The sequence below is a fragment of the Ylistrum balloti genome, unplaced genomic scaffold, assembly GCF_031769215.1.
Source record: "Ylistrum balloti isolate Yb309-2 unplaced genomic scaffold, AGI_CSIRO_Ybal_v1 Utg370884, whole genome shotgun sequence".
Classification (NCBI taxonomy): Eukaryota; Metazoa; Mollusca; class Bivalvia; order Pectinida; family Pectinidae; genus Ylistrum; species Ylistrum balloti.
This window is the reverse complement of record NW_026782503.1, coordinates 74,231-102,194: the sequence shown is the minus strand read 5'-3', so window position 1 is coordinate 102,194 and position 27,964 is coordinate 74,231. Positions and strand designations below refer to the sequence as shown.

The 27,964-nt window shown below is 36.0% G+C and overlaps 1 protein-coding gene across 1 annotated transcript; it reads right to left on the bottom strand.

Annotated features, from left to right (window-relative positions):
• Positions 1–14: 14 nt before the first annotated feature.
• Positions 15–27,964, bottom strand: LOC132559288 (protein draper-like). The gene is made up of 11 exons (XM_060223901.1): positions 27,898–27,964; positions 23,265–23,468; positions 20,044–20,286; positions 16,601–16,690; positions 14,645–14,740; positions 13,729–13,812; positions 11,619–11,714; positions 2,054–2,149; positions 1,689–1,784; positions 569–664; positions 15–175 (listed from the first exon to the last, which is right to left on the bottom strand). The coding sequence occupies exons 1-11, from the start codon at positions 27,962–27,964 to the stop codon at positions 15–17; spliced, it is 1,329 nt and encodes a 442-aa protein (XP_060079884.1).

Here is a 27,964-nt window from a genome sequence, read left to right as displayed (position 1 = left end):
TAATTCCTGTAGGTTTAGATTTTTATCGCCAAGGTACGTCTGACGTCACATTTATCATCAGTAAGTCCATTTGCAAATGGAGACAAACAAGACCCAGTGTCCTTGTCACAATTTTCATCCTGACAGTAGCCACACATGTCTAACCATGCGTGGCCAAAGAAGCCGAATTTGCATTCTTGAAAAAAATGAAAAAAGTAATAATCATAAATAAGTAGAGATTAAAACCGAAATCAGCTATTGGATATGACTTATCACTATTATGTGAACGCACTCGCCTTTCACCAATGCGTCTGGGGTTCGATTCCTGTAACGGACGTGAAGAGATTTGGGGTCACCTTCCCGACCACGTGGATATTCCCTGGGTACTCTGGATTCCCTCCCATAGTAAAATGTTCTGGACATGGTAAAAACGTTGGTTTATATATGGGAAATATGCGACATAGACATATCCATATAGAAAGATCTTACCACAAAAGCCAGCGAATATGTTGTCAGTCACTGAACTTTTTTCCACGGACATCCCTCCTAACTTCTAAGAAGGGAAATAAATCAGATGACATGTTATTACCTGTACATCGCCCATCCACCTGTTCACATATGTGATCTCTGCAGCTGTTTGGACAAATCTTGGTACAGTTTCTACCATGGAATCCGGCCTCACATTCTAGAAGAACCAATATTCCACTAGACTGATATAGCAATGTATGTTGCTACGATTTACAAGAGTTATTGAATAAGCGAAATCAAGAAAATGTTTCATAATATTGCAGTTTGAAAATAAAAGTAAATAGATAGTACAACCATTTTAATAGTCTCTCTCCGAAAACAGTACAAAATTCAGGTACAGAATTTCAACTCATATCACATATCTTCGTTCAACTATAAATTCCGTATGTTATATCAATTGAATATGCTTAGATTTGAATTAGTCTCCCTAGATAACTGGTAGTCGTACACGAAAATACATGTTATTCGTGTCTAAAAAGACCTGTGATGTGCGGTGTCATACAGACCATCAAAATCACCACACCCGTCACCAATACCATTAACTTGTAGGTAAACGTTACTACTTTTTTATGCATGTAATGTAACAATGTAATAATGTCTGCAGTCAAGGAAAACGTCATTCGATGCTTTATCTACAGGCACAAAAAAAAAAAAAAAAAAAAGAAATAAAAATCATGGACGGTGTGCAATGAAAATCAGTTTATCAGTAAAACCGTACCTGTACTTATGTGATATTTACGTTTAATTACATTGTATGGAATATGAATATTTTTGTGATGACATAACGTTGCATCGCCGTACATAATCTAATACTGACTTGATTGAAATTGGTCAATTAACCTCATTTAAGTTATGTCATAAAAATTTCCAATGACAATGAATTCTGTCATGTGCTTGAGAGGGCATCATACACATCAGCATGCAGAGATTAGAGAAAATTCAATATATGATGTCAGGATGTTAGAATAGTAATGTGATTGTTTGATATATAAGCATTTATTAATGAAACGTACGTTTTGTGACTAACTGAGACGTCGGTATTAAATCAAAATTAACGTAAGATGTGTTTTTGTTTTCTAGTAGAATCTGTCTGAATGCAAACTACCTTTATTGGATATTTGGTTTTGTTTGATTTCAAACATATTTGATTACAAGAAGTAAATTGTACGCTTGTTTCATACCTTCACAATGTCCGTTAGACTGGATGCAGGTGTTATCTTTGCATTGTAGAGGGCAGCGGGAGTTGCATGTGTTTCCAAAAAACCCTTGTTTACACCCTGAATGTACACAGAAATACACTTGTTTCAGATTGACTTGAAATTGCAAGGCTTTATATTTTTTCATACATATCAGATATCCAAGGTTTGGTAAATGTTTCGGCCGATATATTTTTATCAATGTGTGATCGATTTTCAGTTCATCGACAAGAACTTAAAAGGGAAGAACACATAAACTGGAATAATTTCTGAAATTTGGCCATGATGTTTGAAATAAACGCTTTCCATTGAAAAAAGTGAAACACCAGTACAAACGTAGCAATATTAACCTATACAAACGCCGTTTGCTTGGACACATAGGTTGTCATTACAGTTAGATGGACATGTTTGGTCACATGTACTGCCAAAGTAGCCCAAAACACATCCTGAAAATAGTACAAAAACCAGGTGCAGACAATCAACTCATATCTTCGTTCAACTGTAAGTTTCTTATTGGATATCAATTGAATATGCTTAAATTGGAATTGGTCTCCTTAGATAAATGTTAGTCTTACACGAAAAAGCATGCTATTCGTGTCAGAAGGAAATTTCTAAAATAGAAAAAAAAAGAAAACCCGTAATGTGCGCCCATTCAACATTAACTTGTAGGTTAGCGTCGCTATTATTTTTTTATGCATTTAATGTAATAATGTAATAATGTCTGTAGACAAGGGACACGTCATTGGATGCTTTATCTACATGTACATTAACAAGTCATTTGAATATAAAATGAGAAGTTCATTTCAGGATCAGCCTGATGATAGGATCACTTGTCAGAAATCAGATGTTTCCACTTGGAAGCACTAGTAGCGGGTAGGTGGTAGTGTCTATGACCGTATAAAGTTATTTATACCGTCTACGTATATCGCTGAAATGGAAGCTTTTGTTTCAATTGAGGAGGTTATTGCCTTTTGGTGATCCTCCTCTGTTAGAGTAGACAAAGAGGTGCCCTTGCCGATAACCACAAAATGTAGGGGGGATGGGGGGGGGGGGGGGGGCGGTGGGGTGAGCTGGTAATGACCTTTGCAAATTAAACAAAGAGGAATAGCCGCGGCACCGGTTTTTCGATTCACATAATTGTACAAGAGACTAATGGTCTCATAGGTCTCTGGCGACTTGCTTACTTCTCAATGTTGTAGTCCCAAAGCTAACACTGAGCTTGACTTTAAAATGTTTAAAAGTTGTTAGTGTCTCGATGACAAAAAATGTTTAACGAGGGCAGATTGATAAATGTTTGCCTCGATTAATAATAAAATCAAATAAATAGTGAACTAAAGGTATTTTGAGTACTCACGTTTAGTCTTAAGAAGTTGATTCAACAATCAAACAGGTTCGGCAACCATTCTGATTTCCAGGTATAAAAGCATTTAGAAATATATTGCGCGATTCAGGATTATTTTCATAACTATTGTTATATCTAAAGTCATATTTACATTAAAATGAGTTATCTTTTGTCAATTAAATGGAGTCCATTATATGCACGGTCAGAGTAGGATTATAATACTCTTCTATATACATGTACATATACGTAGCTTACGGATATTCCACAAATGGGAATTGTAATACACAATAAGCTGTCCATTCCCACGTGGCTGATCTACGAGGTAATCAACCACATCACTCAGTGTTCTCAACATGCATATTTCAAGGCTATACCGAGCTTGATAAGCGTGTTACGTTACAAGTGAAATCTTGACGATATTAGCAAGTAGTGATGATAAGATACATTATCATATATACCAAGAAACTATTAAAGCCCAATATACGTAAAATTCACCAAAACGTTAGTGTAGAATCACACATAATTATTGAGATATTCTCTAAGATGTAGCTAAAATTAAGTTATTCAAACAATAGTTACCATGACTTTGTGCATAAAGTATTGATATATGAGCAGTTGAAACTCGCTATTTGTAAACACACCCCCATTTTAAACACGCCGCCATCGAAATTACGATTGTTGCCGAACCACGTCGAAAGTTCATGACCTGATCTCGCGATAGTTGAGGTTTCTACTTATAGAGGAAGCACATCCAGATATGTCCACGGTAAGTTTTTGTTTACAAACATTGTTTGCGAAGACTTGAGGTATTCCTGTGATAAACATTCAGTTTTTGGGAAATTATTAGAAGGAATAATTAGTTTAGAAACGATACGACGCACAATTATAACGTAAGAATTTAGAATTGGCCCTGATGTATGATTGGAAAAAAAGGAAGCGACTGGTGAACGTCTGTACTGTGTCTGCCATGTTTACACACGCGGAATATGCGCATGCGCAATGTCATCGCTACGATCGGTAATGTATGAATTATTGTGGGTCCCACATTGTTTATTTTCCGATTTTTTCAATTTTTATTTAAATTGAAAACAGTCAGTTTTATTTTCTTTAATTAAAGGAAAGTATCTGTTTTTTTACATACATTACGGCGAAAATAAGATAAAGATTATTTTTTTTTATAGTGATTCTTACGTATATTGGGGCTTTAATTCCCTACTTTCATTCATGTAACATCGAGAGAAAGTTTAATAACAAATAGTAAAAAGTTGGAATCGGATTTAGTTGCATAACATTATATTCGATTTCAGAAGAAATCGACATATTGAGTTATGTAATGTTACATGTATTTTTTCTCTCTAATACCAATGCCGACGTTTCAATATGTAATCATCGTAAGCTGCACATACACTTTTAAATATTTGATAATCGAAGTTCGCCATTTGAATAATGGTACTGAGTTTAGAAATCGATTGGAACTATATGACGACAGTAGTTTCATAAAGAAAAAGAGGTCAATAGGTTTCACGTGCTGTACATGCGGCTCACCCAATAGTTTTAGCTTGTTGAGTGTGTTTCTCCTACAAATTACATTGTAACTTAATAACGTTTAAGATAGCTGATATGAAGATTATATTAGGTAGTAATTACAGTTTATATATTCCAATAAAGAAGGGCTTTACTATTTTTTAACAAATTAACAAAACGATTTATTTGTGTTCATGCAAAATTTAAAAACCATGCCCTTTATCAGTTATGGAGTAATTTTGTCATAGGTTTTTGATAATACATTGCTGTATTCATCTTAATATTTGACAAATGGAAAGGAACTATCTACAATCAGGGATATTCTCTACTATCTAAGCATAGACAAAACTCTCTTCTACCTTAAAGCTTGGAAAAGATCATTCCTACCTCATCTATCTGAAACTTTCAATTTCAATATTCTTATCGTCAGCTGGCAAAACATTAACACAACTTCTTGACAATACAGAGTAAACCATCTCCGTACCAATGCATAGTCCTACGTTCTGCAGACAGGTATTATTCACACAGTGCTCAGAGCAATTCATGTCTTAATGATTCTATACCTCTTACCACTGATACATTTCTTAAAGGATCTCATACACTTGATGGAAATATAAATAAATCTATCCTTGATTTGGTTCAGAGATTCATTACTGATACCGGTCGCCAGTTTTAGCCTTAGTATACTTATATATACATTTTTTTTCTATTTTTAATTTGAATCTGTTATCTTAAGTTTGGTCCGCCTGTCAATTTTTACGGACTCGGCTCAGGATTGTGGGTATATGGACTGTTTGAACCTGCAGCCTGTGTCGTGATCAGCTGACAAACTTTGACCCCATTTTGTTATATATAATTATATTACCTATCCAATCTTACTACTCTCTAATAATCTATCGTTTTCTCTAATTTCACATTTTCTTGTCTTAGTTCTATGTTATGATGTTGGAAGTAACCCGGGTCCAGACCAGAATGTAAATTTAGTTCATTTAAATGTAAGATCTCTCAGAAACAAAACAGCCCTGATAGAAACAGAACTTGAAGATAATGATATTATTTGTATAACTGAATCCCATTTAAACCCATTAATTTCCTGAACTTGATATCCAAATCCGCTCTTTTAATTCCAATCCTCATAGAAAAGATAGAACTATAGGTCGGGGTGGTGGAATTATAGTTTCCTAAAAAGGATACTGTTGTTATGAATAGGAGAAGGGATTTGGAAAGGGATGATATTGAACTGTTATGGTCTGAAGTATTAATTCATAATCACAAATTTCTACTAGGTTGTCTATACCGACCAGAAAGTAATACTGGTTACTGGACTAAATTAGATGATACACTGACCAGAGCTACAGATACTTCAATGGATGTTGTACTGACAGGTGATATAAACATTGACATGTTACATATACCTTTAAATGGCCATTTATCAAGGCTTCTTATTAAACATAACTTATCTAGTCTTATAAATGAACCCACGAGAATAGCATCTGACAGTGCAACTTCCATTGATATTATCTTCACTAATAACCAAAATAAAGTTAAAAATACTACATTTTGTAGTGACCATTCCTCAGTACATGCTTCCATTTCTTATTCCGTATTCAAAAAAGTGAACTATAAAAAAATTTCTAAGATTCTAAAATATTCTAAGATATGAAGAAGCAGACTTTGATAGCATGAATAATGCTCTTAATAATATAAATTGGTTGAACCTGCCATTAAACCAGGACTCTAACACATTCAGTAGTACTATAGTCAATGCCATTGCAGATCAGGTCAATAGTTTCATTCCTACAAAAATAATTACTGTGCGTCCTAATGATAAACCATGGATGGATAACACTATTAGATTAAAAATGAGGCAACGTAATAGAATTCACAGAAAAGCTAAATTAGGAAATACTCCTCATTATTGGGAAAGATTTCGAACTATACGGAATGAGACTATTGACCTCATTCGTGAGGCAAAGGCAAACTACGTAAACAAATTAGAACATTCACTTCATGATAATATTACTCCAGATAAATGATGGAAGATTGCTTAATCTATTACTAATTTCTATAATAAATCTTCCGCAATTCCCCCTCTTTACTCAAACAATCAGTTAATTCATCACCCCACAGACAAAGATGAACTTCTTAATAATCACTTTACTGATATTTCTACATCATCACCTAACCTTGAGTTACCTCAGGCAGCACATCCCAATACCCCCTACTCACTTACAAATATTCATGTCACTGAACTAGATGTTTCTGACCAAATAAATATTCTTAATACTAATAAACCTTCTGGCCCTGATAGTGTTATTCCTAAAGTTGTTTAAAACCTTCAAAATGTATCGAAATGTGATAATCAGAACTGTCAGAGATAGTTTTCTAAACGGTTGTGATTATAAGTATATCTATACGTTGAACACTTGCATGTTTAACAAAAATGCCCGTTTTACGCAACATAACAGACATTTGAAAATGAAATGAAATTCATAATCAGTTATATGTCATGCAGTTTTTAATTGGTCGTACTTGCTGTGCTAACAGCATACAGGCTTCCTTTGTTACCACTTTTTGTTTGAGTTTTATTATATCTTGTCATACCTTTATGACTGTCATATTTACTCTCGTTACATATATATTTATCAAAGGAGTGTCAACATCTCTAACTGGTAACTTAATACGAAATCATCAAAGAAAATAGCGATAACAAAACGATGTTGTATGACCGTTTCAGATAACCATCTCATCTATAAAAAGCCAAGAAATAATATACACTTTCGTTTCATATGCGTTTATCAAAGCAGTCGACCGTTTGATGGATCGTTAGTCTATGTAGCACGCATTCATAAAAAAAACTAAATATGATATAGCAAACATATTGATCGGATAGTTGCGTGCTTCATGATCGGATCACACTAGCTCGGGTCGGATGATTGTTTTAAGGAAGTCGTTTTTTCTTAAATGTTGTCATACTCGGAGAAATTTTTTCGATTTTTTTACCTACTTTCCATAAGACCGTATGTCTATACAACTATCTACAAACATAACATCTAGAAATCGTGTTTGATATATACTGGAGTAAGAGCATATAATATGCTTACGTGATGAAGCACATACATTTTCTTGAAATGATTTCGGACGTTTACATTTGTTTCAAGCAAACCTACAAAAGTGTATGACCTGTATTGACACATAACCAGATATGAAATATTGATACATTACCAGATATGAAATAGTGATACATAACCGGTTATGAAATTACCCTTTTTATGTCCTTTAAAAGATCAGCCATTCATGTAAACTATGAAAAGATTAACTATGTCGCATTACGAGTCATATTGAAGTGATGCATGAAGTTTTCGAAGAAAGGTGAAACGATATCTTTCAACATACCAACATAATGAAATAAATTCCTCTATTGTACATTTTCCGTTTCTGGATAACCCCACATTCTCAACCTGGTGTCTACATGTTACAGTTGATTCAATATTCTAGGGCTTGTTCTCAGTATTACGATTTTCGTGCAAGATGTCAGTAACTGACATAATCACAGCATAGTGATTTGTTTGTGATATGAAGCTGGGCGTGTTTGTTACTTGTTACTCTACTAGATGTATCATTTATATGTGTGATGTGATCCCATTCAAGAACATGGAACCACTTACTATTCCTGCACACATTGTCTTTTCTCTGTGACATTTTGGCAGGAGAACCTATGTAAATATTCCTTTTATTCATACCTTGCCCCTATTTCATCCAACTTATACTTGAATTGTGATTCCGCTAACAAGTCGTTATTTTTTTTTTTTTTTTTTTTGTTTTTATGATGCTTTTGTTACCGAGTCTATTCAATCAACTGTGACGCACTCATTTAAACCGAATAGTCCCTAACAAAACCCTGCAATGTTCTCCAAAATTTCCCCAAAGTTGGGGTTTCCGGTAATGCTAATTTCCCATAGAGGTCGGCCAAAAGATTGTGTTACTCTTCGAGACCACTCACTGATACATTGATTTGTGTCTACGAAGTTGGTTCCCTTGGTCTTACATTTAATCCAAATTAATCGATGACGCACGTGCCTAATTAACTGAATTACTAAATTAAGAACGCCGATTGTCACAAAACAGATAACACGTTTTTAATAATTGTAACGAAATATATAGTTCGAACCATAACCAAAATACAAAATACTAAAATAATAAGTATACCACCGATATTAGTAATTATTGTGCATTTTGTGAGAACATTTTTTGTGAACAAATGACGTTTTGAATGTCTTCCATAATCAGCCCTTTCAACATTATCTATCATATAGATAGCTTTATCTCTTACCCTATCCCAGCCCAAAGATCGAAACTTTTGTGCAAAATGTTGAATTTCGGTTTGATGTGTATCACCCCAATGACTTGTTAAATGATGATGGACATGGGAGATTACCCCGTTACACTCTGAACCTTCATGTTCACGTGCGACTTTTCTAATATATAACTATGACATCCCCTAGCGCGCATACAAGTAATGTCGACAAGTCCTTGATTGATAATATCTGTCAATTATAATTTGGACGTTAGATACAATATATAATATGACCGATAGTCAATATGAAATAAACATAAAGATAAAGAGTGTCTGACCTGTGCATTCACCACTGTCTATGTTACAAATGCGACTTTTGCAGTTAACTTGACATGACTGACTACAATGAATGTTGTAGTAGCCATTATTGCATTCTAAAACGAAACAAACCAAAACATGCCAAAAAATAAGTGTATTTACGTTATATCGCACAATAAGAATAAACGTGTTTTGTCATTAGGTTAACGACAAATGTTTCATTCCGCTTTACGAATTAATCGCAAAATATAGCACATTCATGAATTAATCAATTGTAGCGTGTCAAAATCTCTATTACGTGAAAGAGGAAATGAAAAGTGTTTATGTCAAAAGAAATGTTAGAGGAGTAGATTTGATAAATTCTAGTAATATCTCTGAACAAATCATTCGCTAGTTACGATATCATTAACACTACAGTCATAAGGCATTTCAAGGTAAATTACGGAAGTTTATTCGGAATATATTTGGTGAAAATGTGTAAGTTTGAAATGAATAAAGTTTTCTTTTTAAATTAATCTTTCATTTCATAGTAAAACACGAGTGTTATACCAATTCTGCAGATGCCGTCATATATATTTTTGAAACATAAGAACTATGATCAAAATGAATAGAATGACAATATTATGTCTGTGCGTCATCGTTCAAAAGAGGTGTCTTATACCTTATGTCCCAATCCTCTGAATTTATGATGTGCAAAAACATTAACCTGAAATGTTTTGAAAACTTGTTTTGTGTCTATTATATTCTTTGATTCATTACCATTCTCGTAACGAGCAAACGTTGATTGGGAATAATTTGATGAAAAAACAATGATTTCAACTGTCTGTCCCTATGTAAAATAATCACTGCGGTTTTCATTAAATTATTCAATTTTTACATTCCACTGGCGAGACCTTAATAAATTATGCTTTAGTAGTAAACTATATCAAAAATTCTTTGAGAAAACATATCTTTTGTTTCGTGTTTAAGGAATACAAAGCATTGAACCGACCCCTACATAAGATAATTACGTGTCCTGAAGAAAAAGCAATAATCATTGAGCATATTCCTTGACGTAAGATAAATTCTTATAATGTTTGAATAGGTAACGGCATTTCAACTTTGGACTAAACATTGTATACTTATTAGAAATAATTGATTTGATAATGTATCCAAACAATATACAATTAACACCTAAGTAATTGTCATATTTCTCCTGATTGGCTGCAATTATCCAATTATCAGAACACAACAAGCAGTTCTGAAAAGGCAATAGAAGATAAAAAAAGATTTAAATGAATGATTTTAGCAGTGTAACACGATAACATAGACATAATTGACGTTTTCTATTTTCAAAATAAGAATAAACTTAAATTTCTCTTTTCTCATTTCTCACATTTGTAATAATTTTCCAAATAGATCAGGATATTCGATTCCGTATGAAAGTCTGACTCATTTGCTTGTAGACGGCAAAATATTAACAGTATTTACCTAAACAATAACCGGAAGTCTTGTTGCATGCATTATTGAGAGTATGATATCACCGACATCTGTTCTGATTACTTATCAAACGATTATTTAGGCATAAGGCACTTGAGAGAAATTAAAATAAGCCACATTTCTATTCGGCTATCTGATCATCATTGATGACAAGTTCATGCCAGGTAACATGGATATAATATCATGTACTTTAGATTGAAAAAATAGTTATAAGAAAATTCTTCTCGCAAATAATTTCAAACAATAATTTCTTATATGTGGTTATGAATTTCAATCCCAATAGACTGATTGTCTGATTCACAGTGTTATTATTAATATATTGCAATGTACAGAAAGATATGATACAGAATTTACAAATAAAAACGTCGATTAGCAGATTTTTTTCAACTAGAACATCATCGGGGGTAATATGGAGATTAGCAGCTTTCGACGGAAAGTTAAGGATGGGCAGGAAAGTACAATATTTCGATGGGGATTGTGAATATTTTGCGCTATATCATCATTTTATAAACCTTGGTGTTTTGTGTTCATTTTAATGAGAATTGGGGCTGGAAAGCAGCAATTCGAATCGCTGTTAGCTGACAGCAACACACAAGGGTTCTATTTCTTTTACTTTTGTTTTCTATCTTTCAGTTATTATCAAATCAAAAATGGCCGCCTCTTATCATTTTTTTCGATTAGTTCCAAACCCGAAAAGACACAACTCTTCGTAGGGACCTAAGGGAATCTATATATAAGAAATTGAAGGGAAGATTCGTCCCTTACTTCTAAAGAAATAACGAAAGCAAAAATTATTAACCGATTGACAGACGCAGATAGAACACTAATTTACGTCTGACAAATTTTATATGCGAATAATTGTCACTCGAATGCAATTATATATACAAGTAATATCCGATTAACACCATATTAGATATTTTCCTTTAAAATGTATTCATTCTCTAAGATGTCTTACCTATGCATTCACCACTGGTTCTGTTACACCCCATGTTATCACAGTTATTAGGACAGACCAAATCACAGCGAATGCCATAGTAACCAATATCACACTCTGAAAAAAAATCAAATTAAATCATTAATGACCATATCACTGTTCTTATTCGAGCAGATCTATTCCTAACTAGCAGATCTATACATAACTGCAGTAAATCTGTAATCATCTTTCAACAACAAGCAACAATTCAAAGCCATCAGAACTATTGCGCAAATTCACACATCTATCGATTTGCTACAGTGAAACAAGACAACGTTAATACTATTTTTTAAACGACCGTTGTATCTGAATTTCTCATCTTAATAAATCAGAGGTTTTATGTGTTTTTTTTTTATATCTAGTCAATACTTTCTTATAAATTTTGGATAAAGATTTGCCTATGTTGTCTACTGAAGGCAAGGGATACAAATGTTACTTATCAAAGAAATAACCAGACATATGGTAGTCACTCTGGACATCGACATGGTCACTGTCTTTAAAAAGTTTTTTGGCAGTTTTTCACCACCAAAACCGGATAATCACCACCAAGAAGAGAAGCAAATTGGATAACTAAATCTTTGATAAGATTTTTGTTTTTTGGGTTTTTTTTTTTTTTTCATTTTAGCAACTTGTTTTTCAAGCAACAATGGATTACAAATAGAAGGGTACATTTAATTAGTAAATAGTTCAAGCATTTATATGAAATGTTAACTATGCCGAACCATAGTTTTCGTATTCATGACGCCGAAAAGGTGTTAGTTTTTTTCCTTTTTGTAACCAGTCTTACGTTAAGATTTTTATATTAAACTCAAAAAGAAGTTCCCTTATTAAATGGAAGCAAACTTGCTTTCCTGTAATGTAATTTTCATGCTTCAAGAAACAAATGATTGTTTTATATTATTAGTTTTTTTTCAAGTAGTATTGGATCCCTAATGTCATTGCAGTTGATTATTGAAAACAATTGCTTTCGTATCAGCTTTTATCAATATGATGAACCATATCTGTCATATTTATATGACCGAAATACTTGGGGATCAAGGCTTGTATTTAAATGTACGTTTTAGGTATTTTTCTGCTTTACCTGATTTTTAACATCAATATTTGTCGTCCTTACTCAATATTTGATATGCCGAACATCACTCCTTATTCCTATTGTTGTGCTTCGTTGTTGTATATAGTGCATTTTATTTCATTGTGTTAATTGCTGCTTAACACAGACGGGTCGTGAAGGCGGTTGAGATGTTATTCTCATTAACTTTTAATATAAACTATCAATGTCATACTCTTTTAAATGCTATACTTTTTGTTATAATCTTCCCTACATGTCGTTGCTTTAAAGACAGCTTTTAACTGAACATGTTCGAATTTAATGAGGTAATTTCCCTGAAATATCATGTCGCAGGAAAATGAAACCTGTCGTACTGACAAGAGAATGGGAATGATATGTTTCATTGTCTAGACCACTTAGACATTACAATATAAAGGCTATCGACCAAGATTTGTTTTAATTTTTCAATTTAATAATACATCTTATAACTACCATATCAATGCTGTTAGGAAAATGTTTCAAATTTACATTTACAGGTTTACAACTAAAACAACAATTTATTCATCGCGAGGTTAGTTGGAATTAAAAAAGACATATACATTGATTCTTTGCAAATATCACTTAGATACGTGTATATTAATTCGTTTATCATATAATATTCGGTATGCTGAAAGCATATTTAAATGCATGACTGTTACATAGGTGTGTAGTACGTAAATCATGTTTCGGGTTGCGGGTATTCAATGCAAATTATATGATATGTACATTAATTCAAGGACACTTTATCAAACCTCTGTTAAGACAGTTTAAGTGTCTTCAATAATGCCCAGACCAACAGTTGGGAAATCAATAAGAAACATTACGAGTATGGAATTGTTCTCGAGCAGCATGAACTCTAAATATTGATTTCGTAGGTTTAATTTACTTTGGTAACGTTGGAATGAAATGTAAGCCCAGTACATTTTCATATTCTCATTTAAGGTTATGTTGTAAGTTTGCAGTGGAAATATATATTTTATCACAAACAAATAAAAGTTATGTTACCGTTACAATAATCGCCAGGGCAGGTTTGATCTCTACAGTTGGCTGGACATCTACAGTGTGTGCCGAAGAATCCAGGTTTACACGCTGAAAATATGTACAACATACATTATGTTCTTCTGAATTGATGTTTATTGTACATTAAATATTATCAAGTACGTATACAAAATTTCATCATTGAGGAATAATGTTGTTAAAATAACATGTGCAAGGGTAACAGAGGTACGCATAACTAATGCTTGCCATTGTAGTGATGTTGCAGATATTGGTATACAAGGAAACATATATAAAAGTAAATACTATAAGGCTTTTATAGGACCACAATCTTGGCAATGATATCATGCTTTAAAATATCAGAATATCCGCAAATCCAAATGCATTCCTGTAATCTTATTTTTGACCGTAAGTCATCTTATCTCTTTGACAATTGTTTGTCTTTCATGCTGATTATTAATGTACCTTTCTTTCTATTTGTTTTGGCGATTGACTGTATAATTGAAATAAAATTGTCTCATTCAGTATAAAATACATGGACATGATATATATATGTGCATTTTGACGTAAGGAATAAAGATTAAACAAGAATAGGTGTCGCAACTGATTTAAGTTGAGAAAAAGACATGGTAATAGGTACTGTCCTATTGTCAAAGTAGTATGGTGAAGCATCCCGATACACGCAGTTGCTAATGCGCAAAAATCCTAGCAACACCTCAACAGAAAAACCGTGAGGGAAATGGGTCAGCGTTTCAATTTGTATAGTGAATTAAAAAAAACATAGTTTTTAAAAACAAACTCTACAATTCTATATTGTGTTCTATTAGTTGTCCAATTACTATAGTAATTATAGACGTACTATAAATTAACAATATTCAATGTAAATGCACGGTGTTCAATACTGAAGGAATAAATATTGTCTTACCTGTGCACTGACCATTGCTTCTGGCACACACATTAGTTAAACAGTTACTCGGACAAGTCAGATTACAACGATCTCCATAGAAACTATCAAAGCATTCTAAAAGGAGGAAATCAAAAACTGTTTTCAATTAAAAAAGATTGACATAATAGCTTTAATTCTAACAGGTTTATTCGTAAGCGGTCTGCTTTGTACATCTATAATGTTAGCAAACTTGTAACATTCTTCCAAAAGTAAACAACAGACCAAAGCCGACAAAGTTACTTGCTGATTCCAATCATTGTAGGACAACAATCAGTTACCAAGTAAGCATAGTTATAGAAGATCATTAAGCGTGACCTCTGCAGGTCATATATCGAATTGCATGGTCGCTGTTACCAACATGTAATACGCACACACTGACGCAGAGATCGCATTAAATACCTTATTTTATGGTGATAAACATAAAAGGCACTTATAAAGGTATGTCACATTCAGATGACAAGATACACCCAAACAACATCCCATTAAAAACTCTTTGATACACCTTTCCCCTTTGAAAGTCATATTCACTCTCATTTAATAAATCATTGCCTAACCTGTGCACTGACCATTGCTTCTGACACACACATTACTTATACAGTTTCTCGGACAAGTCAGATTACAACGATATCCATAGTAACTATCAACGCATTCTAACCAAAAAAATGTTGGGTTTGTTTTTTAAAATTCAAAACATTTAACATAATTGCTCTTATTACAACAGGTTCATTCCGAAGCTGGTCTCTCTACTTCGACATATATAACTTCAACTCACCTGTACTATTTTACATTCTATATACGAGCCTTATGTAATGTGGCACGCAGCGGAATCTATATCAGACATTGGCTTCGATGAGAACAATGCTTGTAGACCAGATAATAATATCACTTTTACCCATATATTGTTTGGTGAAATCTCAGCGTTCCAGGATAGCGCCTTATTGAAACTCCTTTTAATGAAGGCAGCGCGTTATGTTGTCAGCGCCGCGCGCTCTCTTTCAAATGTCCGGTTGTAGTACTGAAACCCAATGAATGTACAGAGACACTTCGCATGCGCGATATAAAACATTTGTTAGACCGTGATTTGCGCTGTCTGAACTTTGAGATTTCATGGTTTTTTTTTTTTTTTTATTTTTTAATATAACATCTACTTAGAGAAGAAATAAAAAAAACTTTGATGATGATGATGTAGTACGGACACACTGACAGACGCATACCAGCAGAGACAAGAAAAACGTTTCCTTTGGCTGCGAGACTTTTACTCTATTGATAACAAATTCCAAGATTTCTTGCAGACGATATCTTTAGATTAAGACTATTTGATGCTGACATGTTACAAAAAAAAAAAAAATGGCGTGTCGTAAGTAAATGGCGCCATCTCACTCCAGCATACTATAAGTAGAATGATTGAGATTCATACACTAAAGATCAATCAGGTATCGGTAACTTAAGACCATTTAGAATGTCATGCCTCTGGACAGAATCAATCAATTGGAAAGTAAAGGATTTAACCGTGTACAGGGATTTATTAAACAAACGACAGATGAAGGTAGTAAGAACGCCTGAATATTGTTCCGTGTATCTTCGTGCCAATGATAAAGCAGACACACGTCTTAAGTTATTAATTCTTAATTTATTTTTTTTCACTATTATAATTGATTAATACACTTAACGAAAATAAATAATTATGTTAAGAAAACAATTCAATTTGACACCTTCTGTGATATAACGAAAGTTGTAGCATCAACTTACACAGGGTCTTTATGGAAAAGACAATAGGCACACATTATCTGTACTGATTACGCTTTAACAGGCGTATCGTTAAAGAGACAATACAAAAACGAACAAATAAGTAGCAAATTTCAATGCATGTAATGCTATATACACAGCATTTCCATATATTTAGAGGAACTGAACCATACATATGTTAGACATTACCAGTACAATAGCCGGTGGGTAGAGGACAGCTAGCATCTTTACAGTTGAGTGGACATCTACAGTATGTGCCGGAAAATCCAGGTGAACATTCTTAAAAGAAAGTGCAACATACTTTTAGTTTGATGAATTTTTGAAACTATGGTATTAAGGAGAATATCTTCTGCTGGGCAACGAGCGGGATAAGACAGGTGTTATTAAGGACTGTTCCAGTTGATTAAAAATGAGAAATGGTCATAACCTTCATCCAGTTAATGTTATTTTTTAGTTGTTTTGGGCAGCATGAAAAATGCGGGTGGGAATTATGGGTACTGTATTTCCTAGATTAAACAGATAAACAGAAGTACGATATGAACCCAGTTACGTCATTATTTATAGAAAGGTTCAGGGAAGCTTAATCTTCATTAGATTATGCAGTTTACATATATCATACGTAAGCATATTCTAATCCCGGAGAAATTCAACATAGTGTTTAATTCGGACAGAGTGACAAACTTGATTTTATTTCAAAGACTCGATGTAAAGAAAAAAACTGTGATTAAGATTAAACAATTAAAATTATCACAAGTGATTTTGTTTTTCTTATCGGGACTGATGTGCAGATATGTCAACGCGTTGGCGAAAACAATATTGGTCAATACGTACTGTATGTGACCTTCTGCATATAACATAACCAAGGCCCATGGAGACATTATCTCACATATAGCATTGTTTACCTAAAATTAACTAAAGAAACTAGAGAAAAAGAATTCCAAAGGTGTACATCTACATCCTCATTTCGCTCTATCCTTCTGCCTCCAGGGAGGCAGCAAGAACATTCGGACAACAATCTCCTTCACACACGAATCGTAGGTCCTCGCCCCTCCTGCCATAGAGGGTCGAAACCTACTATTCTTGTCAAATCTATTTTCCATGAACCAATGAAGCTTTGAACCAAATTGTGACATTAGCCATGCATTCCGTCTTATCATGCAACATTAATTCCCAATCACCTTAGGACTCACAGGACCAAATTGGCAAAGATTTCTTACACGTTCTGGCGCAATCACTGAAGGTCATTGGAAGAATCTATCTCACAAATTGAAATTGGTATACATTATTACACCATGACAACAATGAATCAAAATTAACACATAAACTCATGAAATCTACGGTACATTTCGCTCCTTTATGTGCAGACTATTAGTATAATAGTTGTGGTGTTTGGCAAATTAAAAGAAACGTCGGATCTATAGTCATGAATAGCAACATTGTTTTCGAGGAATATATCTATATGTGTTATCAATTTAACCTTGTCATTGCTTTGTTCAGTCATCACATCGATTTATTTACAGGAAATTCTGTTGTCGTCGGAGGGCTCAATTGTTCCCGCTATAGTTGGGGTAATACGACGTTTAATGTTTTTTCGCAAAATTTAAAATGACTACACTAGACGATCGCTACTGGAAATTATTGATTAACTACGCATCTTCACAATACATGGAATATTTTCTTTTTGTTTTCTACTTGATTCTTTTAAACGACAAAACGACGTAGACTACGATTATACCGTCGACAATGGTGAGTTAAAGTACGATACGGAATGTGATTTAGAAACAGAATGAGATTCATATACACAATGTCATGTGGTTCTTAGAAACGTAGGGACTTCATTACATTAAGAAAGCCTATTCGAATATTTTCATTTCTACTTATCTTCTTATATCACTATATAAATTATTTGATTACACAATTATTACAAAATGTTATCTAGTACTAACGAGATAGATCAGGTTATAATAAGATAATCTATCACATTATAATGAGAAAAAAATATTTATTAATAATTAGATGAAGACAAATTCAAGATGACAAATATATGCCTCGTAAACAAAGGTTTACATATTATACTCTTCAAAACTGAAATGATTCTATGACGAATCTAACTTTTTAAACTCCCGTAAGCCTAAAAAAAGAGGTCAAAGTCATTTGTATGAAAACATCTCACACCAATCAACCCAAGAGTACCGTTGGTCTTACGTAATTCGAAAACGTGAGACACATTTGGCTCCTGTTACAGGTAACTTTATAACATACCATCCGATAAACTGTCTGATCAAACATGTTTTCTCCAACTTGAAAGGAAGATCTTTCATTTTTCAAACATATTTGATACATGTGACTTTGAAAATAGGTCAAGGCCATTTATTTCAGGAAACTTTACAGCGCTCCACCCTAGATACTTGCTGACATAATATCTTGACTGTGGCTCTGAAGGAACGTAAAAAAATTTCAATCATATTCGGCTAGGCTACTACCTTGAAAATATATCAGAACAAATGTTAGTATTCTGGGTTTTCCAAAACAAGACGTTTTAAAGACATTTAACTCCTGTAACTTAAAAAATATGTCAAGGAAAGTTATCGCACTCTATTCACATACCATACTCATCTCTAAATATAAGGCTTCTTTGTCCTGTTGAACTTGAAAATTTGAATAGGTAAGATGTGTTTGACCCCTGTGACCTTCAAAATAGGTCAAGGTCAGGCATATGAGAGAACAATGGAGTACTATATTATGATCTATCGAGATCTACCATGTTTATAGATCTTTACACTTTGAGTCTAAGTTTTTTGTTTGTCTAGAAGTGTGTCGTTGGTAGATTTATTTGAAATTATTATATTAAAGATTATTGGCCTTTGTTTATTTGCGCAAACCAATATGTTTACAGATGACAAGGTTGTGGAATTACACTGTGTTCTTTAAAACCTCTATACCAAGTTATTGCCTTTCATGACTTATACAGTCAAGGACTTTTTTGCTTTTTCACAAATTGAGAAGGTTGATTAAGCATCATTCCAGTAAGCTAGATATCCAGGGTTCGAATCCAAGTGGTGACATTAAAATTAATAATGATCTCTGTTACATGTACTTTATAAAGAACCTATCTTGTCGATTATTTGGTTTTCTTGTTCGAAGTATTTTGATCTCCGCAATCAATAAGTGTCTTTAGAATTACTGTCGTACTGATCTTTATATCTGTATAAGTACATATGTCTTATCCATAAAACTTACATCACTCATATCGTTATATAAGATAATATATTGATAAATTTGTTAGAAGTAAGATATGATAATGATGGAATGTCCATTCTCTCCCCAGCTCATTAATATCTATAGTGTATTAAAGTAATACACTGCTTTCAGTGGCGCTCTTCATTGAATTTACCCTTATACTGTTGGCAATCCTATGTCTATGAATGCCAGATAAAACCAGTTCAATGTGTCTATATATAAATTTGAATTTTGATATGATACGGTTACATGGTAGGAATGTCTACCCACGGTAAATATTTTGGAATGAATATAACGGAACTCATTAGGATAAATAAGTCAACAACATAAGATACATTATACAAATATTGGCAACAGTTAAGTTCAGCATTATGATATTATTATGTACTTACCGTAAACGTTCACTTCACACAGGTCCAAAACGGCATCATCCGAATACCACGACTTCGACTTCATCCGACGATCGTTGTAGATGGTTACATAGCGAGCGACTCCTGAACATGAAACGTTTTGTGTCGCTGACATGGACTGCAGATTATCAGTATAATCCTTATAACACCGGACTCCTTTTCTCCAGTCAGATGTGTAAGACAGGTATATCTCAAACCCAGCAAGTCTGTAAAGTGTGCCCTCATCTATAATAAACGGTTATTATTTCTATAATTCATGTGTCCTAATAAAATAATGCCCAGACAAGTTGATATTTATCATGACGTACATGTTCAACAGTATTTGAATGTGTTTTATTTTCGGATACCAGGATAAAATTATTTTATTCATTATCAAGATTGGGAAACAGCCAGTTTCAATTTGTGAGATAGATTCTTCCAATGACCTTCAGTGATGTGAGCATGGTGTCCGGATTACGAGGTTTATATACAAAATAATGTATATAATTCGCTGTGAAATGTCCATACCAATTCAAGGAGATGATCTCTCTCCTTTTTGAAAATATTTTCTTATAGAAATGCTTCTGATCATATCGGCATGTGAAATAAATGCTAAGTATCAAAAAGTATTCGCAGTGGATAATAACATATAATGGACATAAGTAATGACAACAAAATCAAATATTTTTCATCAAATACAATTTTTTTTTTTTTTTTTTTTTGAAAATGTGCGAGTTGCCGGAAAATGTGTTTAGTCTAACAAAGCAAAAAAAAAAAAAAAAAAAAGATGATGTGTCAAAAGATATTTTCTCTTTAGTAACCAACAACCACATCAATGCGAAATAAACGAACTGTGGATTAAGAAGGGTGTTTTGTTAACAAACATATCAAGTCATACTGATGTAATTCACAGTATCTAAAAAACAGAGTCACATATTTATGTGTAAAGAAAATGTAAACCGTCCCATGTTTAAAACCTGTTTAATGGACACAAAAAGTTGTAGTCATAGATAAGGATCTATTGCAAATTATTATATGAAATTTGTGCAATGATATTTTACATCGTCTTTTATCCAACGAAATATCAGTTGTAATATTTACAAAATCAGTTTTAAATATTTTGCCCAGAGAAAAATGGAAACTGTCTTCAGAATAAACGCAAGAGTGATGCCAGTTTTTAAGAAGTCATCTATCTAAATAAGCCGCTCACATGGCGTTGATAAAATTATGCAGGAGTGCTTGGTGAATGTCCTGCCATATATCTGATGTAATGCGTCGAACGTCGCATGAGCGTTTGGCTCCTGACGCCGACATCGCTTCATTTCATCCCACCCACACTCGATTATAGACAAATCTGATGACGGGAAAAGGTTACATGGTGACGTTCTGCTGTTGTAGATATGCCCCGAAAATGCGTACAGTATGCGTCCGTCATTGTCTGACTCAAATTAATGCTAAGCTAGCTGAGACGGAAAAATAAAATACCGTGTTAACATATAATGTTGCCAAGGTAGCGTACACTGGTCAGGTTGCCTTCCACTACAAAGTATAATAAAATGGATCCTTCTTTGCATTGTAATGCTTCCTAGGGCCATAATGTTCCCGGCCTCTCGCAATATGTTTCTTACGATTCTGAAACTGATCCGTCTATAGAAGAGAACGGGAACCAATTACACAAATACGACGTCCACATATCACACGTGGACGTCCTGTTCGTCAATGATCCTGTACCGTGTTTGTCTAATGAAAACTACTCCACAAAGCATTTCTAACATGCCAATAGCAAGTAAACTTTTCATTTCCGCTCATACTTGGCATTGTCCTGACCAAAATTCTTTTCGGCGAAACAATACTTTTCTGAACATTGCATAGAATAAACGTTAGAAATTTTCATTGTTCTCTTATAATCTCTTGCCTAAAATATTGGAAACCCGATAAAAAAAATAGCTGAGCATTGAAGCGTAACGAAAGCAAGGTTCCAACTGTTCAATTCAAACAATTTGAACAAGTTTTCAAAAATTTTAAATATATTTACAAAATGTTCTAAAAGAAAATTTATTCTGATTATTTTTTCTTAGATTTTCAAGTGCATGCCAGTTCTTTTTCTGTTTTCTTTTAATATATTTCCAATACTTTGTACAGCAAATATGATGACATTAATAGCAACCGATCTATAACACACGTGCGTACATAAAATTTAGATAAGTGGATTATCCTTCAGGCTTCAATTGATTCCGTCATAATCAACAAGACACATCACATAGGCACTTTCGAGTACTTTTCTTGAAAAGCTCTTAAAACAATTTTATTTCGAAATTAATACAGGCCAGAGTCGCTACCGTTTGACCAGAACGTCGCTGATTGGTAAATTCTTCTTTACAAAACCAACGAGCGTGTGCGAAATGACGTGTTGGAGAGAGTGCTCGCCATAGTTAATGTATTGAAAATAATTTTAAGACTGTTTCCACACACAAGCCCCAGTTTTCGTCGCGGACGTACTGTTGAAAATAAAGTACACGTCAAGCGTATGTTTAGATATATAATGCGGTTTACGTAATTGATACCTGTACCGTAGATAAATGAGTTTCCGAACGATTTTTTTTAATACACAGCTGCCGTAGCATGTTGCATTCTCTCAACTGAATTTAGGCTACAACTAGATAATTTCCGAAACCTCTTCTTTTCACTTATATCATTTCATCTCAATCCCTCTCATTTTATTTCTTCAATTTTCAGGATCATACACGCCCACATGCACTTATTTCTTCTTACTGTCTGATGCCGTATCGGATGTGCGACAGAAATGCAGACAACATTTTGCAGGTGTAAAAAATTGTTTCTGGGTTTTATTCAAATATGAACGTGCTCATATTGTATAATGTATACAGAGTACGTAAATCTGTTCAAATTAATAAAATTACATTTATATCAAAATTGTGTACACAAACAACCGAGTGTCATTATCTTTATGTAAATAAGTAAATGGTAAGTTATTTGCCTACGTGCGTGATATACTATGATAGACCATGTTATATATGTTACTTACCATCAAAACTGCATGATATAATGCAATGGCGAAAGTTCATTGGGAATACACTTTTCACAGAAGAAAATGGATCTCTAATGTATTTAATAAATATTACCAAAATAATGTTTGATCGGTTATTCTATTGTCAACAAGCAATCATAAGCATTTGGCCATATTGATACAAACTGAAACTTACTTCTGTATATTATATAGACGGATTCTATGACAGACTGTTGTTGTAGATCTACCTGCCACCAGACCTCGGTCACGCCGATCTCAGTGTGTGTACAGCAATCGGAAGCTATAGTTTGCGTGGAACATCCATCTACGGCTTTAGAGCTGTCCCACCTTGCGTTGAAATCAGAACTTTGACTTGTGGGTTTACCCAGTGCAAGGTTTACTGAAAAAAGTAGTTTAATTAAATAAAAAAAGAACGGTTTATTAGATTTAATGACAAATTTTTTGTCTAAAAGTTCCTTGTGTATAACATTTTGTATGTAAAAGTTATTATTGGTGTGTATGTTTTCTACAAAGGAATAAGTGCTGAACACTTCAAATTACATCGAATACAGTTACAAACCTACATGTACATAAAGAACATTACAGTTTATCAGCACAGTACACAAACAGTACAAAACCCGTGATTCCTTTTGAACCTGAAAGTATTAATTTGTATTCTTCAGCCTCGGGTGGCGAATTCCGCTTCACAATGAACTCATATTCGTATGTCGATATCACAATAAAACAAGATATGTTCATATTATATTTTATTGTATCCCACAGTCCCATAACCAGAAAAGTAATACTTTATAGAGTAAAGAATTCATAATATTTACAAAGTAATGATGTCCTGACAGACTAAACAAAATTGGCTACTCAATTGTCAAGATTATGATTGTGGCTATTTTGGAACAACATGTGTATTTCACTCAAGGTATTGGGTTTAATAGCTTAAGATCAGTTATGGAATTACAAAGATACAAACATGTTTATTTTCACTAGAACAATAGTACATTAATGATTAATGACACATTGCAGTACATCTGTATCGTCCGTACGGGATATATTCTTTGGTCCATCATTTAATGATATATTGGGTACATTATATGTACATGTAATGATCAGGGCATATACAAGTTCAACCTGTGACTTATGTTTCATCTGTCTTGCTATTGATATATGTTGGCAATGACATAACGTTTTATGACATCGATAAAGAATTGTTAAATCTTATTCAAATCATATCTTCCTCGTCCTAATTGTTCCTTCGTAGTTTAGTTTAAAACGAAAGAATATCATAACTGGGTAAAAAAAAACCTTGAAAACATTTATGCCTTTGGAATTTTTGCTTCATTTAAAATCGGGCTTATCTCATGCCTACACCTAGTATTTTGATTCAGTTGTTCTTTGGCATGTTAACATCATGTCCGGTTTTTAAACCAACAAGGACGTGAGATACACGCGTGATCTTTAAAGTATTTATGAATCATCGACTGACTGTGAAACTGTTCTTCCGTCATTATTCCTTTCTGTTCTGTCTTATTTTAACTTATATATATATACAATGTAACTAAAAGTAAAGCGGCGTTAAAAATAACTGATGAAATATATGCTGGAACACATAGATGTATATATGTGAATGATTTTATTGTTATAAACTATTAATGAAAACACCTTAACTATGTTGTATGGTGCTATGATGAAATGAAGGGTTTCAATGAAGTTACACACATTATAGGGATGGTGATATGATAATGGTGTGTGTATGGGTTTGTGTGAGGCTGTGTTGAGGTGGATGTGGACAGGAGTGGGGGTGAGGGTGTGGGGGATGTGGAAGAAAGAGGGGGTGAGGGTGTGGGGGATGTGGAAGGAAGAGGGGGTGATGGTGAGGGTGCGGGAGATGTGGAAGGAAATGGGGTGAGGGCGTAGGGGATGTGGAAGGAAGTGGGGGAGATGGTGTGGGGGATGTGGAAGGAAGTGGGGGTGAGGGTGTGGGGGATGTGGCATGAAGTGGGGTGAAGGTGTGGGGGATGAGGAAGGAAGTGGGGGTGAGGGTGTCGGGGATGTGGAAGGAAGTGGGGGTGAGGGTGTCGGGGATGTGGAAGGAAGTGGGGGTGAGGATGTGGGGGATGTGGAAGGAAGTGGGGTTGATGGTGTGGGGGATGTGGAAGGAAGTTGGGGTGAGGGTGTGGGGGATGTAGCATGAAGTGAGGTGAAGGTGTGGGGATAAGGCAGGAAGTTAGGGGTTAGGGTGTTAAGGATGTGGAAGGAAGTGGGGTAAGGTTGTGGGGGTTGTGGAAGGAAGAGGGGAAGAGGGTGTGGAGGATGTGGAAGTAAGTGGGAGTGAGGGTGTGGGGGATGTGGAAGGAAGAGGGGGTGAGAGTGTAGGGGATGTGGAAGGAAGTAGGAGAGAGGGTGTGGGGATGTTGAAGGAAGTGAGAGAGAGGGTGTGGGGGATGTGGTAGGAAGTGGGGGTGAGGGTGTCGGTGATGTGGAAGGAAGTGGGAATGAAGGTGGGGGTGTGGGGGGGATGTGGAAGGAAGTGGGGGTGCGGGGGATGTGGAAGGAAATGGGGTTGAGGGGAAGGGGGATGTGGAAGGAAGTGGAGTTGAGGGTGTGGGGGATGAGGAAAGAAGTGGGGGTGATGGTGTGGGGGATGTGGAAGGAAGTGGGGGTAATGGTGTGGGGGATGTGGAAGGAAGTAGGGGTGAGGGTGTGGGGGATGTGGCAGGAAGTGGGGTGAAAGTGTGGGGGATGTGGAAGGAAGTGGGGGTGAGGGGGATGTGGACGGAACTGGGGGCTGAGGGTGTGGGTGATGTGGAAGGAAATGGGGTGAGGGCGTAGGGGATGTGGAAGGAAGTGGGGGTGATGGTGTGGGGGATGTGGAAGGAAGTGGGGGTAATGGTGTGGGGGATGTGGAAGGAAGTGGGGGTGATGGTGCGGGGGATGTGGAATGAAGTGGGAATGTGGGTGAGGGTGTGGGGGGATGTGGAAGGAAGTGGGGTTGGGGGGATGTGGAAGGAAGTGGGGGTGAGGGTGTGGGGGATGTGGTAGAATGTGGGGGTGAGGGTGTGGGGGATGTGGAAGGAAGTGGGAATGAGGGTGAGGGTGTGTGGGATGTGGAAGGAAGTGGAGGTGCGGGGGATTGGAAGGAAGGGAGTGAGGGTGTGGGGGATGTGGAAGGAAGTGAGAGAGAGGGTGTGGGGGATGTGGAAGGAAGTGGGGGTGAGGGTGTGGGGGATGTGGAAGGAAGTGGGAATGAGGGTGAGGGTGTGGGGGATGTGGAAGGAAGTGGGGATGAGGGGAAGGGGGATGTGGAAGGAAGTGGAGTTGAGAGAGGGTGTGGGTGAGGGTGTGGGGGATGAGGAAGGAAGTGGGGGTGATGTTGTGGGGGATGTGGAAGGAAGTGGGGGTGCGGGGTATGTGGAAAGAAGTGGGGTTGAGGGTGTGGGGGATGTGGAAGGAAGTGGAAGGAAGTGAGAGAGAGGGTGTGGGGGATGTGGAAGGAAGTGGGGGTGAGTGTGTGGGGGATGTGGAAAGAAGTGGGAATGTGGGTGAGGGTGTGGGGGGATGTGGAAGGAAGTGGGGTTGCGGGGGATGTGGAAGGAAGTGGGGGTGAGAGTGTGGAGGATGTGGAAGGAAGTAGGAGTGAGGGTGTGGGGGATGTGGAAGGAAGTGAGAGTTGAGGATGTGGGTGATGTAGAAGGAGGTGGGGGTGAGGGTGTGGGGGATGTGGAAGGAAGTGGGAATGAGGGTGAGGGTGTGGGGGATGTGGAAGGAAGTGGGGTTGAGGGGAAGGGGGATGTGGAAGGAGGTGGAGTTGAGGATGTGGGGGATGAGGAAAGAAGTGGTGGAGATGGTGTGGGGGAGGTGGAAGGAAGTGGGGGTAATGGTGTGGGGGATGTGGAAGAAAGTAGGGGTGAGGTTGTGGGAGATGTGGAAGGAAGTGGGAATGAGGGTGAGGGTGTTGGGGATGTGGAAGGAAGTGGTGTTGAGGGGGGGGGGAGGGTGGGATGAGGAAGGAAGTGGGGGTAGGGGTGTGAGGGATGTGGAAGGAATGGGGTTGAGGGGGTATGGGATGAGGAAGGAAGTGGGAGTGAGGGTGTGGGGGATGTGGAAGGAAGTGGGAGTGAGTGTGAGGGTGTGGGGGATGTAGAGGGAAGTGAGGGTGCAGGGGATTAATGTGTGGAAGGAAGTGGGGTGAAGATGTGGGGGATGTGGCAGGAATTGGGGGTGATGGTGTGGGTGATATGGAAGGAAGTGGAGTTGAGGGGGTGTATGTGGGATGTTGGGAGGGTGTGTATGGCATGTTGGGTGTGGAGTGAGGGTATGTATGGGATGTTGGGAGGGGGTGAGTGTGTGTGTGGGATGTTGGGAGGGTGTGTTGATGTTGGGAGGGTGTGTTGGGGTGAGGGTGTGTGTGGGATGTTGGGAGGGTGTGTGGAGGTGAGGGTGTGTTTGCGTGAATATGATCAACACGTTTTCTGTAATTAACATTACGGCTGTTCCTGTCATGCTTAACTCAACTATTTCAGATTGTCACTGTACAACACAAAACAAATCATCGAAGCGTCACATCAAACAAGCAGACCGTGTGTAAAAACACACTGAATTCTGTAACAATGTTTACTCACATTATTGTATCCTAATATTCATGAAAATATTATTACATGTGTATCTGATAAAATTAAAAAAACCCAGTGACATAGAAAGTAAATCACAAGAATGGTTACGTCGCACACATAATGACTAGTTATTGTAGTATTTCTAATGTAAAAATGCTGATTGTTTTGTGGTCGTATACACATATATAGTCTATGTTCACTAACCTGATGTCTCCACCACGAGCGGGGTGGATATTGACCAGATCAACACCAACAACTGGCTAAACTTCAT